This window comes from Haliaeetus leucocephalus, unplaced genomic scaffold, assembly GCF_000737465.1.
Source record: "Haliaeetus leucocephalus isolate CR32 unplaced genomic scaffold, Haliaeetus_leucocephalus-4.0 Scaffold135, whole genome shotgun sequence".
Lineage (NCBI taxonomy): Eukaryota > Metazoa > Chordata > Aves > Accipitriformes > Accipitridae > Haliaeetus > Haliaeetus leucocephalus.
In genome coordinates this window covers 583,724-595,803 of record NW_010972571.1, presented here as the reverse complement: position 1 = coordinate 595,803, position 12,080 = coordinate 583,724, and the positions used below count along the sequence as shown (strand labels likewise).

The 12,080-nt window shown below is 37.1% G+C and overlaps 1 protein-coding gene across 4 annotated transcripts in view; it reads left to right on the top strand.

The window, feature by feature from the left end:
• ANKRD28 (ankyrin repeat domain 28) overlaps positions 1-12,080 on the top strand; it is a 125,620-nt gene that overhangs the window by 41,147 nt on the left and 72,393 nt on the right. The window contains exons 1-2 of one of the 4 annotated variants that reach the window (XM_010585885.1): positions 2,993-3,109; positions 4,183-4,266. In XM_010585885.1, coding sequence (XP_010584187.1) covers positions 2,993-3,109; positions 4,183-4,266 — 201 coding nt within the window. Of the gene's footprint in view, positions 1-2,992; positions 3,110-4,182; positions 4,267-12,080 lie in introns of those variants that run through there. The other 3 variants (XR_775533.1, XM_010585883.1, XM_010585884.1) reach the window with 3 other exon arrangements.

Sequence of the window (12,080 nt, the reverse complement as noted above, 5' to 3'; positions counted from 1 at the left end):
GGGGGGGGGGGGGGGTGGGGGGGGTGTTTGGTTGGTGGTTTTTTTTTTAATTTATGTTTAGTTACGCAAGTAAGCTACAGTGTCTTTTCCTTAGGGCATTTTTCACAAACAGCAAAGTATTTTCTAGGTTGTGGTTGCTGTGTTCCTTAGCAGACAGTAGGGCGTTGCAGTAGATGAGCCTTGAGGATGTCCATGTTTTTATTTAAACTGGTTTTGCTGTGGCCAAGAACATGAGTTCTCATATGTATTCATGTGAATCTGTCTTGTTTCTTTTTAATAAATGTTGAAATACTAGAACAAAGCAGCGTAGTGTACAAACCATTGCTTTTTCATAATTAAGACCGAAAGTATGAAATTCCAAAACATCTGGACTCTATGTAATGAACAGAATATATTTATAAAGATGTTTGTTAGTCACATGCTGTAATTGAGAACACTTGGGAAATCTGAAATTTCATGGTGAATCAGAAGCTGGTGCTATATTCTGCCAGGCCAGCAGTCCTGAGCTCAGGGAGCCTTAGGCTAAGGTACTCTTTTGCACTTACAAAAACCTTCACCTGCATGAAGTGTCAGTAGGTGTGTGTTAAGCAATTTATTACGTTGCAGTGAAGCTGTTGTAGACATTATTTCAAAAGAGAGGTAATGCGAGCTTTTTCTGCTTGTGGCCCCTGAAGGTGGGAATTCAATATGTCTATTAATATCCAAACCATTTAATATACCACTTAAACCTGTCTTTCTCTCTGCCTGGACTCATATGTGAAACCTGAGTGCAAACACTTTATTGAAGAGCTAGAAACTTGTTCACCGTTGACAAATTTTGATCTTACCAGCCACTGAAGGGCAGTAAAAGTGCCTTCATACTGTGCACCAGGAACAAAAACCTTCCCTCTGTTCCTGTAACACTGAAGCTTATCCAGCAACTTTGACAGAAGCCATTTACATAATACACCCACAAGCCAGCACCATTTAGGCAGATTCAGGCTGAAATATTTATTCAGCAAGTTGTAGGGCTTTATATTCTATTTATACTATTATAATATTATTATATTTAAATTATACTTGATGTAATTTTTTCTAAGCTAAGGGTATGTTTGTCTATACTAGTCACAAAAAACATGTGTTTGGTCATTAATAACTGGCTTTTTAATAGTCAACCGATTACTTTAAAGGAGATTTTACTTTCATTTAATTTTCAGAGTATTTATGTGGGGAGTTTCTTGTCTTCAGTGACTTAAGTGAGGACTGTTTTGCTGCTCTGACCAGTGCCATATGAAAGCAGTTAAAATGCTGGAATTGTTTACTGCCTAAATTGTTGTTAGTCAGCAGAGCCAGTACGTCGGATTTCTTTGCGGCTTTTTGTGGAAAATATTAAACAGTCGCCCTTTCTTCAGTTATAGGATTTTTACGTTTTCAGCTGTGTTAGTCACAGAACTGGCATGGACGTAACTGCAAAGACTGCCCCCCCAAAAAAGAAAAAGGCGCTTTTTTTTGGTGCCAGAGGAAGTTGCACTGGGTGCAGTGGCTGGGTTCTCTGGTAAGTGTGACATGTGAGCATTACTAGGCATTTCATCCTGCCAGGCTGCAGTTGCTGCTCGCCGGGCTGCTGCTCAGCGGGAATGCTGCTGTGGCGGTGGTTTGTGCTCTGCTCCTACGGGCTTTTAATGACCGGCTCGGACAGCCAGGCTTTTTTTAAGCTTTGCAAGGCTATCTGCTGATTGTATAATTTAATTTGTCAAGGAAAAAAACCTGATAAGCAGAAGCTCTAGCGGAAGAGGAGATTCAGGTTGGCACAGTGACAGATGTTTGGATAAAGAAGTTGGCTCAGAGATGATGTACGGAGTCTGATTTTTTTAATTTTTTTTTTCTTCTTTTTTTCCTCTCCCCCTCAATCTGAATGAAGACTATCATGGGAACTGCATTCACATGGTGATCAAAGAAACACTTGAGTGATGAACTGCTTTTGCAGAAGAAGTCTAAGGCAGTAATTTGAGCTTTTGTGTGTGGTAGCTAGCTTGTTTTGCTGAAGCATTCTTCCTCAACAGTATTTCTGCCTAACGCGTTCCCTGATGGAGAAGGCGCAGCTACTGCCCGGTGAAGGAAAAATGAACACTCCACATTGCTTGTGTCCGTGACAGAGTAACGCTGTCTGCGTTGCTGTCGTTTTGGGGAGGCTGGATTCAACTGGCAATATTATTCAAGGAGTTCATTGTCCCTGTGGTCTGACTCATCGCATGTAAATGTACTGCAGCCGTGCTGTACGTTGCAGATATTTTTCTTGCATGGGAAGGAATTACTTTCCTCTAAGCAGGTCCTGAATAACTGCTGGAAATGAGATGCATTTTTCTGGCTGGACTGTTTTTGACATTGAGAAAGGAAGCCGTAGCATGACAGGATGATCAGAAGACGTGTTTATTTTCAGTCACCAGAAAGCCTGCGACGGTTGATTTAAAACCGACCTTGCAGGAGTGGGTATAGCTGCGGCCGTCTCTCTCAGGGCAATTGTTCCTTGTTCCGTCCTCAATAGGACGGTGTCATGTCTCCTGCAACAATGATTTCACTGTGGGGGTAGAAGGACGCTGTGGAAGTTGTGACATTAACAAAGACAAATTTGCTTGTGAAAGGACAGCTGTGTGCGACAGTGAGTGCTGTTCGAATGGAATTGGATCTTGGGATATTTTTATCAGCTGTTCCACAGTTTCATTATCGTGGTTTCGATGCCTAGGGCAATTTTATTTTAAAAAGAACAACTTTTTTTCAGCATTGTCTTGAACATCTCAGGGTGTTTAAATCTGAAAAATGAAGTGTAAGGGGGGATTGGAATGTCCTTTTTTAAATGCTAATATACCAGCGGTAGCACTCACAAGTTTGTGAGGACATGTGAAACAGGTGAAAGTATTTCCTCTATGGTCCCCGTTGCGATATTTGTGGTCTGGTTCCAAAAATACTGTTGCTGGCATTTTTTTGTTTGCTTTTGCTTCCTCAAACGGATCGAATGAGTCGAGTCTGTATTGTTGTTTTGGAGGAGGTGGAAGATGATTCTCCCACATTTATTTCCAAATTACCTCAGGAAAATGTATCTTTACGTCCATCGCCCTCTGGAAATGTGCTGGTAAGGCATGTTGTTTGTTGGCATATTTCCTGCTTATAGTACTGTTGTGAATACAAATAGTAATTTTCCTAAAATTGATATGAATATGTGTGATCTTGAAACAAGACCAGGTGGTAAAAACTGCCTGTACTAAAGAGGGAAAAAGCTGAAACTTAGTTGTAGAATTAATATTTGCAAGGGCCCATTCTTTTTCATGTAACTTTATTTATGGTGCAGCAATAACAGATCTCAACTCTTGTGTAATAGCAGAGGATTTTTAGAGGGCTTGGTAAACTGTATTTGAAGTAAATGGTTTTTCCCCGCTCCACTCCATGCAGTACCACTTTAGAAACCGATGTAATCATTTTATTGCAATAATATGCTGTGTTTATTTTGAGAACTGATAGAGTATATAGTGTACATCAAGCAAGAGCAATTCTAAGCTAAAATGAAAAATAGCGTAAGTCATAATGTTGATGTAACTATTAGATTCAAGTTACCCCATTCTGGAAACGATCAACACTAGGGACTGTGCTTTTATTGCTTTAAATTATTTTATTTTGTCAAGTGACTGACTGAAATCTTGCTAGCATACCTCAGCAGCTTTTCTTACTAAGAAATCCTGCTATATTTAGTAGATGGGTGTGAGTGTGAATTTGTTACCATACTTATCTGATGCACTTTGCTTTCCCACTCTATCTATACAGGTGAAAAACTTCTAGTAACTTTAGTCACTTGCTAATGTAAAAGGGGTTTGCTTATATCGTATAGAATTTGCAGTACGTAACAACAGCCCTAATTTTATTATGAGGAGTTATCTTTTCAGCTGTTTCAAGCTAGTCTTCTGGGCCTTGGTTAGGTTTTTCTATTTTTATTTTTATTCCATGAACTTAGAGTATGTGCGTGTGTTTGAGGTTTTTAAAACTTAGAATTTCTTCAATTCTAAATACTGTTGCTGGTTTCTTTGTTACACTGCCTGGGATGTTTTATTTTGTCATCATCTTGTGTTTGTGTTATGTATCAAAAAACCATATGTGTATCACTAAAAGCTAAACTGGGATTATATTCTAAGATGTGTTTTTTCTTCATTTCAGCCACCATTGGTTCAAGCTATATTTAATGGAGATCCTGATGAAGTTCGAGCACTGATATTTAAGAAAGAAGATGTTAATTTTCAGGTAAAACCAAACATCATTAGCTTTGAATACATTTTAATTTTGTTTTGATTCAGCTTTCTGCTATACTAATCACTTTAAAACTTTGTTAATTCATGAGCTGTAAATTTTATTGCTTTTATGTAATAGGCAAAGTAAAGCCTATACATACACTTTATACTAGGAAGGAGGAGTGTAGCTTTGTAGATTTGTGTTGATAGTAAAGACCTAATTCTATATTCCTTTCAAATGTTAGTTCTGCAGCGCTTGGGTAACTGAAAAGTTTGTTTATGCAGTTGCATAAGACTTTTTAGAAAGTTAGACTGGTTAAACATGATGCTATGTAGACTTTTCATTCTTCTTAAATACAGCCTATAGTATACATTAGGCAATTATAAGAAAATGGTCTGGGGTTTCAGTAGGTAGGTTTAATAGGGGATTTTAAAAAGGGAAACCTAATGATTATATTAATAAGTAAAAATGAGAAATTGTGTGTGTATGCCCTACTTGCGGTGCTGCAAACCCAGACAGTGCAGTGTTAAAAATTGTACTGAAATGAAATTGAATTTGTTCCATTGGGTGAAATTCAAGATTTGAACAGCATGCAGTTACTGTATTTACTTTCTATTAAAATTCTAATACGCATGTTTGCCACTATGCAAGATAATATAGCATAAACTCTTTACATGGATTAGAAATTGCTTTGATTATTAAAGCAGACTGATGTAAACCATTTAGGGCTTAACGCTGTGGGAATGTATATAGCTGTTTCTGCTCCAAATGCATCAAAACAACAGTGATGCTAAAAAGCAAAGGCTAACATCTAGATGCTACATAGTTGCCAGTGTAAGGCTATCGTAATTGTTTACACTTTCTTCTTCAGACATGTAAACCAAAAGCAAGTATTTAGTTTGGTATGTGTATTTTGACATTTAAAAGCATTCTGTGGAATTTATATCTGATCAATGCTAGCTGAAGTATAAGGGAGCCCTCCCATTGTCTTGAAGAGCTTGAGCAGGACCCTGTATAAGTAGACTTACTGTCGAATCTAAAGTTTTATTTCATAAGGTTGGACTTTTCCTCTCTTTTTCAGTAGTTTTGCATGTTCTTAAGTAAGATTGTATGATGGATTATATAATATCAAAAGATTTAGTCTTCTGTTTCGTTATGAGAGCATGAGCTGTATATCTTTCCAGTCTCTTCATATGAACACCGGTCTCGCTGCGATTTTTATTTTTAAAAGCTGATTAGGCTCTATTCTTTCATTTATATTCCTCCATGTGTAAGGTCAGCATTCATAGCTATAGTGCCTGTAAACAAAATTAGGTTAGTATCTTTCAGCTTTTTTGATTGTCTCTTACAAAATCCTATGCTAGATGTCAGTATATATGTGGTAGTGGTTTGGTTTTGGTTTTTGTTCTGTCTCAAGTTTTGTCAAACAGTTGCCCATAAATACAAAGTCAGCAGTTGTGCTGTAATTGATGTCTTTTGAAGAGGGTTACCTTAGACTGCCAGGTAGTTACAGTGGAGATACTGTAGGTACAGTATTCAAAATATGAGGGTTTTTTATTTTTTACATCTTAATTTTTATATTCCTTTCTGTGTATATATCTCACTTTAACCAAACATGTGTGCATCTTAGGCTAGTAACACCCAAGGTGTATTTAGAATCCATCCAGAACAAATATGCTATTTTTTTCACAGCCACCTTCTTCAGCCTGGGCAGGTGCTTATCATGCATGACCACTCCTTCCTGTCATGGCAGTCCTAGTCCTACTACAGTATTAAATATTACATTCACATATATCTCTTAAAACACTGTTGGGAGTAAATGAGCGTATAAATTCTCCCATTGTTTGATAGAAATGAAGTAAACTGGATTTTAGTGGATAATAACTGGAAAATAGTGGATTTTTCTTTGTGTGTGTGTGTTTTGTTCTTTTCCTTGGGTTTTTGTTTGCTGTATGTACTTGGCTGGAGATAAGATATCCTTACATAGTCTAGATCCAAAGTTGTCACCTTAGTTATGTGTTATAAATTGGTATGGACTGAATGAGGAGAAAAGAGCAGAAAATGAAGTGGTTATGTGTATTTCCTAATAAAGAGAAGGATCGTGATAAACTGTTTTGATTGTTGTGGATTGTATTAGACCAGTGTATATGTTAGATTTTTTTTCCACTTTGCTATCCAAGTGCTTCAGTACAGTTGTTTGAATTCCAGAGTCATTCCCTCCAATGCCTCTGCAGAGTCTTTTCCCTCTCTCAAGAGCAACTAATTATTTTGCAGTTTGTATTCTAATAGTTCATATTCCTTCCTTCCTCCCTTCCCCTGAGCATGGGTTGGACTCTGTAACTGAAGATCTAGCAGGGTTCTGCAAATTAATTTTGCCCAGAAGTGAACTGAAGATAGCGCTGTTGTAGGTCTTTGTTGTGACAGTGACATTAATCTAGGAAAGTTGTTAGTGTTTTGATGAAATGTGGGTGTAGTTTTTGTTTTTTCCTTCTGTTACCATCCAGCTTCATTTACCTTTTTACTTTCAGGGTATGTTATCTTAAACATTAATTGCAGTTGGCTTAAAACTCTTTCAAAGCTAAGTGAGTTGAGTCTTTTTATTTGGCCTTCCAAAGCTAGGCTGTGATAACTGTTTGGTATTATGGTAATAGCTAAAGATTGCACCCGGGTTGAGCTGTATTAGAGCATTACTCCTAAAACAGATGATGTCTTCTACCATAGTGTTATATTTAGAAAGATTCTGAGATGGGTGGCCTTCCATGAATTGCTGTGTGTGACTGTAAAATGATGTACTGATAGCAAACAGGCTTTTTCAGGAAGAAGATTGTTCCTGCCACACCAGCCTTCTTGAGTCACAGGCTCAGTCTACATTTAGAAAGTATGTATTGTATTCCACTCTGCAGTTGTAATCTTTTGTGAAGAAAGAACAAATCAAGTGTGTCCCTAGCTGCTTAAGGTGTTGTTCAAAAAGACTACCTTCTCTGCAAGTTGGAAGTGTGCAGCTATTTTATAGACAAAAATGATTTATAGGAACTTTGATCAAATGTATTGTTTGGAAGGTGAACTCTCTTGAGGCTCCAATTAATGAAAAAAAAACAGGGAGGAAGGAGTTGCTTCTCCCTCCCCTTTGCCAAGGAAGCTTGAGAAACTGTAGCTGTTTGTTTCATGAATCAGGCTTAAATCACACACGTCACATACGTCAAGCCCGATATGGTTTCTGTTACACACATGGCTCTTGCTGTGCTCTGTGTGTGTATATATGTATATATATGTTTAAAAAAAAAAAATTATTATTTCTTGGTTCCATCCTGAGCTTTTGAGACTTGGCAGTAAGGAAAATCTTGTGTGATAACTGACATATTTAATATCTCTTTATTAGTTAATGGGGATCCTCAGCATTTCCTGCTCTTGCTGATGACAGTATGGCTGGTTTGAATTTTATGTACTTTTCAGCAGTTAGCTAAAACTAACTAAATGATTTCAGCATTGCCTTTTATAAATCAGGATTTGTTTGTTTAAGATTTGGAGGCCTATTACTGTTGCAAACTGTGCCATTTCTGTTTGTAACCAAAACTGTTATGATGTATGTTTGGTTTAAAAGATCATGAAAATGGAGTATTTCATCTCAGCTATTTGTTAAGAATAAATTCTGTGGCAGGAATACCAGATCACTGTCAAAAATGATTTAAAGGTTGCAGATCTGGCTATGGAAATGACCATTCAAAGTCGGAACAATTTTTCCTCCTCCTAGACCTATTAGGATAATATTTCTTGCCATGAAAAGTGATACTTCAGGTAACCCGAGATGCAGTTTTTGTAACCTTATTGCACTTGATCTTAGCAGAGGGGATAAACATCTGATCCTCTCTTGAACTGGTGTCAGTGTGCCCCTTGCTCTTCTCATGCTAAAGCCAAACAAGCACTCTTTTTGGAGGAATCCCAAAATCACACAGATCTCTCCCGATGTTCAAAAGTGCTCACTGCACATATTGACATGCGATAAGTGACTTAAACATGAAACACCTGTATCTTACTGCTCATTGTGCTTTGTGAGATTAAAATAGATTTAAACTATGAAACATATTTTAAAGCTGCTTTATGTGTGAGTTGGTGGGGTTTTTTCCAACATAAAATGTGACATGGGCAAATGAAATTCCACATACCGTACCAACGACTGTAGGGATCAGGGTTATCTGTAAGATTTCTATCTGGACTATTGGCCATCCAGCACAGCTCTTAATTTAGTGGCTTTTTTCCTATAGTAAGTAACGAAAAATAAAATAAAATAAAAGCTCACCTATGTTACTATTTTGGGAAGAAAGAAAAAAAAAAAAGAAAACAAAACCACAGAACCAATCTTGTCTGCCCTCCCTACCCCCCACCTGTATTAGATAGCAATGAAGTGTTGCCCATAAATCCCAAGCTTTGTTCCTGGCACTGGCAAGGTGTATGATCCAGTAGCACCAAAGTGCCAGGTACAAATAGGAGGACTAAGTCTATGTATGTGACTTGGTTATTTTGAGCAATAGGGTTGCTGTGTGGATGACTGTTGCAGTAGAGATGTAGGCTCCCTTCCCAGGCCTGCCAAGTGTGGGTTTGCATAACTTCTTGTTTGTGTTATTTGCATTGTAGGAAAATGTTGCTGGATGTCATTCTAGGGTAAGATATGACTTCTTACTTGATTACCTGTTAAATTTTTTAATTCATTGTACTCTGCAGGTCATTGCATAGACTGAACGAGGAAGAAAACTGGTTTGTTAGTCTAGTGACAAGTCTAGGACTTCTCATACAGCATTGGGTCTGGTGGGTACCAGGAGAATTAGATTATTGAGGGTCTCAAATATCTTAATTTAGAAATTAATAATGAAAACTGAAGTACAGCTTAAAAACCAAGAAGGATTCTTTGTGATGCTCGTATTGGTCAGCAAAGTCCTAAAAGAGGTTAAATAGAATAAATAGATAATGAATGTATGGTCTGCTGGCTTTCATCTTTATACTTAACCTTGTGGGTTGAACTGTGGGGTAACTGGTTTGTTGGTTTTTTTTTTCCTGCAGACTTGAGAGTACAGTGTAGAACAGGAAAGCCTGAACTACTTGGCTGAAATATGGAACAGTCTACAAAATTTAGTAGAGTTCAACGTTCTGATCATATTCAGCAATTATGTTGAAATATCTCTCAATGTAAAGAAACTTACATACGTAAATATGGCCTTGCTTAAAAACAAATAAAAAAGCCATAATGTGTAATGAGGGGAAAAAAAATCTTTGGGAATTTTTTTACCATTATGTTCATTATCTCTCTGTAGCCATTTATTTTACCAATGACTAATGTGGGTTTTTTTGTTTGTTTTTGATAAAGTGTGTGTGCATACAACTACAAGTGTAAATTCACTTTAGTCTGACATACCTATACCTCTAAAAACCTCCTTCTACATTAATTGCTATGCATAATTTGAGTTATGCTTTTTGTTACCAGTACCTTTTGTAACTTAAGAGTCACATTAGCGTAAGACTTTGCTGGTTGGGACAACTGGAAGAAGTTGCTCAGAGCAGGTTAATATGTGATGCTTTTCAGATAGTGGTGGTTCATCTGCAATACCATGTTTCGGTGCTTTTGCAGGGGATTCAGGGGGGCTGTTTTTTAACAGGGAGTGGAAATAGTTTTGCAAACAGTGGGGAAAACTTTGACAGTTTTGCACAGAGATTTGCATGGGCTAGATAAAAGCAATGGGAAGGCAGGCGTGTCCAAATCGTACTCCCTTCCCCTTCAGGAACACCATGACTGTTGATTAGAAAAGTGTTATGATGTCTCATAATGGTTTGTGATTTGCTGCACCCCGAGTATGCTTTCAGGGAAATAATTTTCCAGGCCAATTAATCTATAACACCTCTTGTTACTAGATAAAGCTTCTGGCAATCAGAGCAAAGCTACCCTGTGGCTTTTGTATGTAAACTAGTGAGGTTAAATAGTAGTTAAAAGCTAGGATAATGTAGCAAAGGCTAAGCAGGAATTGTGTACAGTTTCTAGCTCTTCAAGCTGTGTTACTGAAGAGGTGAGAGATTATGGGTTTACTAACTAGTCTGTCCCAGGCATGCATCAGGCCCACTGTTGCTAACTGTTTTGTCAGGTTTCTCCAGGCAAATCCTGTAGACTGTTTGCATGAGGGACTTTTTTTGTTGGCAACTGGACTTGGCAACAAAAACTTGCAGTAACGTATTTGGTACTGTGGAGCAGCATCTTATTGTATTCCCTGGCAGGACAGACTGTGCAGGCAGCACTCCTAACTTCTGGTTTGCTGATTTGAATGTGAGGGAGGAATTAAAAAGGCAGCCAGAAAATAGTAAAATATTCTAAAGAGCACAATTTATTTTAGTTCCTATCTTAATAGGTCAGGGTATGAACTTTTGCTTTCTTAGTTGTGGTCATTGCCAGAGAGTTTCAATCTGGCATACATTTTTCTTTTTTAAAAGTATCAGTCAATTTTTTTTAATTGGGTCTTTTGCTAATTTCCAATTGCAGACAAGCATTTGATGAAGAGACACTGTAATTATTGTAACTTGAACTATCTGGGCTGTAGTGCATAATTTGGACCTACTAAAAACAATCTTAAATTTAAGACTTTCTCTCCAAAAATAATGTAATGTCTCGAGTCTCTAATAATAGCAAAGAAATATTTAGTGAAAAATGGTGCCTTTGATGTATTAATAAAGTACATGAAAATATTTGCATGTTTTCCACTATTGAGAACACTGGTTTTTTTTCTCAGGGAGATTTAGAATCAGGACAAATTTTAGTTTCCCGTCTTTTATAATATGCTAGTTATAGCTAGTGTGATTCTTAAGACTTATAGCTTCAGGTTTTATCAATCCAATCCAGAGGAAAAATTGCTTATTAATTTTTCCAAATTAATAATTGCTTATTAATTTAAAACTGCTTATTAATTTTCCAAATTATTTATATAAAATTCTGTTCAACTTTGGAGTTTTGTTTTTGTTGGTTTTTTTTCCACTAGAAAGGTTTCTTCTTGGTGAAACATTATTTGTAATCTATTTTTATTTCCAGTTTAGAGTGTAGCAGATTTGGAGGATAAAATTACAGGTATTTGTGAGTTTGAAAGACTTTTCAATGTGATGAGAACATAGGATGAGTTTGGTACTCATTATTTTAATTCAGTTTCATCCTTTGGATTAATAAGCAGAGTGACTTGCTGTGAGTTTTCCTGCAGAGAAGAACTGTATATTGAAAAGACACATATGTACATGTGTGTGCCTATATAGATACACAAGTTTATATCTAAATGTGTCTATATAAAGTATTTAAAAATATATGGTAGCTTATCTAATGCTAATGACAGTAAGCATATAATGAATCGACAGTGAGAACAGTCCTTTGAAATAACTGTAGGAGATTGAAGAGGAAATAAAATGTTCCTGTATAAACAAATATTAATAATGAGAATCCCTCCAGTAAAAAAACCAACGCTGAGAAGCACAGGGCTTGACTCAGTGCAGCAGCTCCTGCCTGGCAGCCTCTGCCTGGAACCCAGCTTCAGGCGCTGGAGCAGAGAGTCTGAGAAATCTTGTATTGGGCAAATGGGGGGTAGAGAGCAGGTGAAGTCAGAATGGGCATAAATCACAAAACAAGGTGAGTGTGCCTTCAGATGCTTCCCCTGCTAATTGTTCATTGAGGGATTTTTGTTACCCATCAAAATAACAATAACGATACCTATGTCTTACTTAGATCTCTAAGAAGAATTGAGAGGGCTTTTGTAATTAGATAGAGGCATTTAAAATAGTTATTGGGTTTATTTAATTTGGTATCTTTT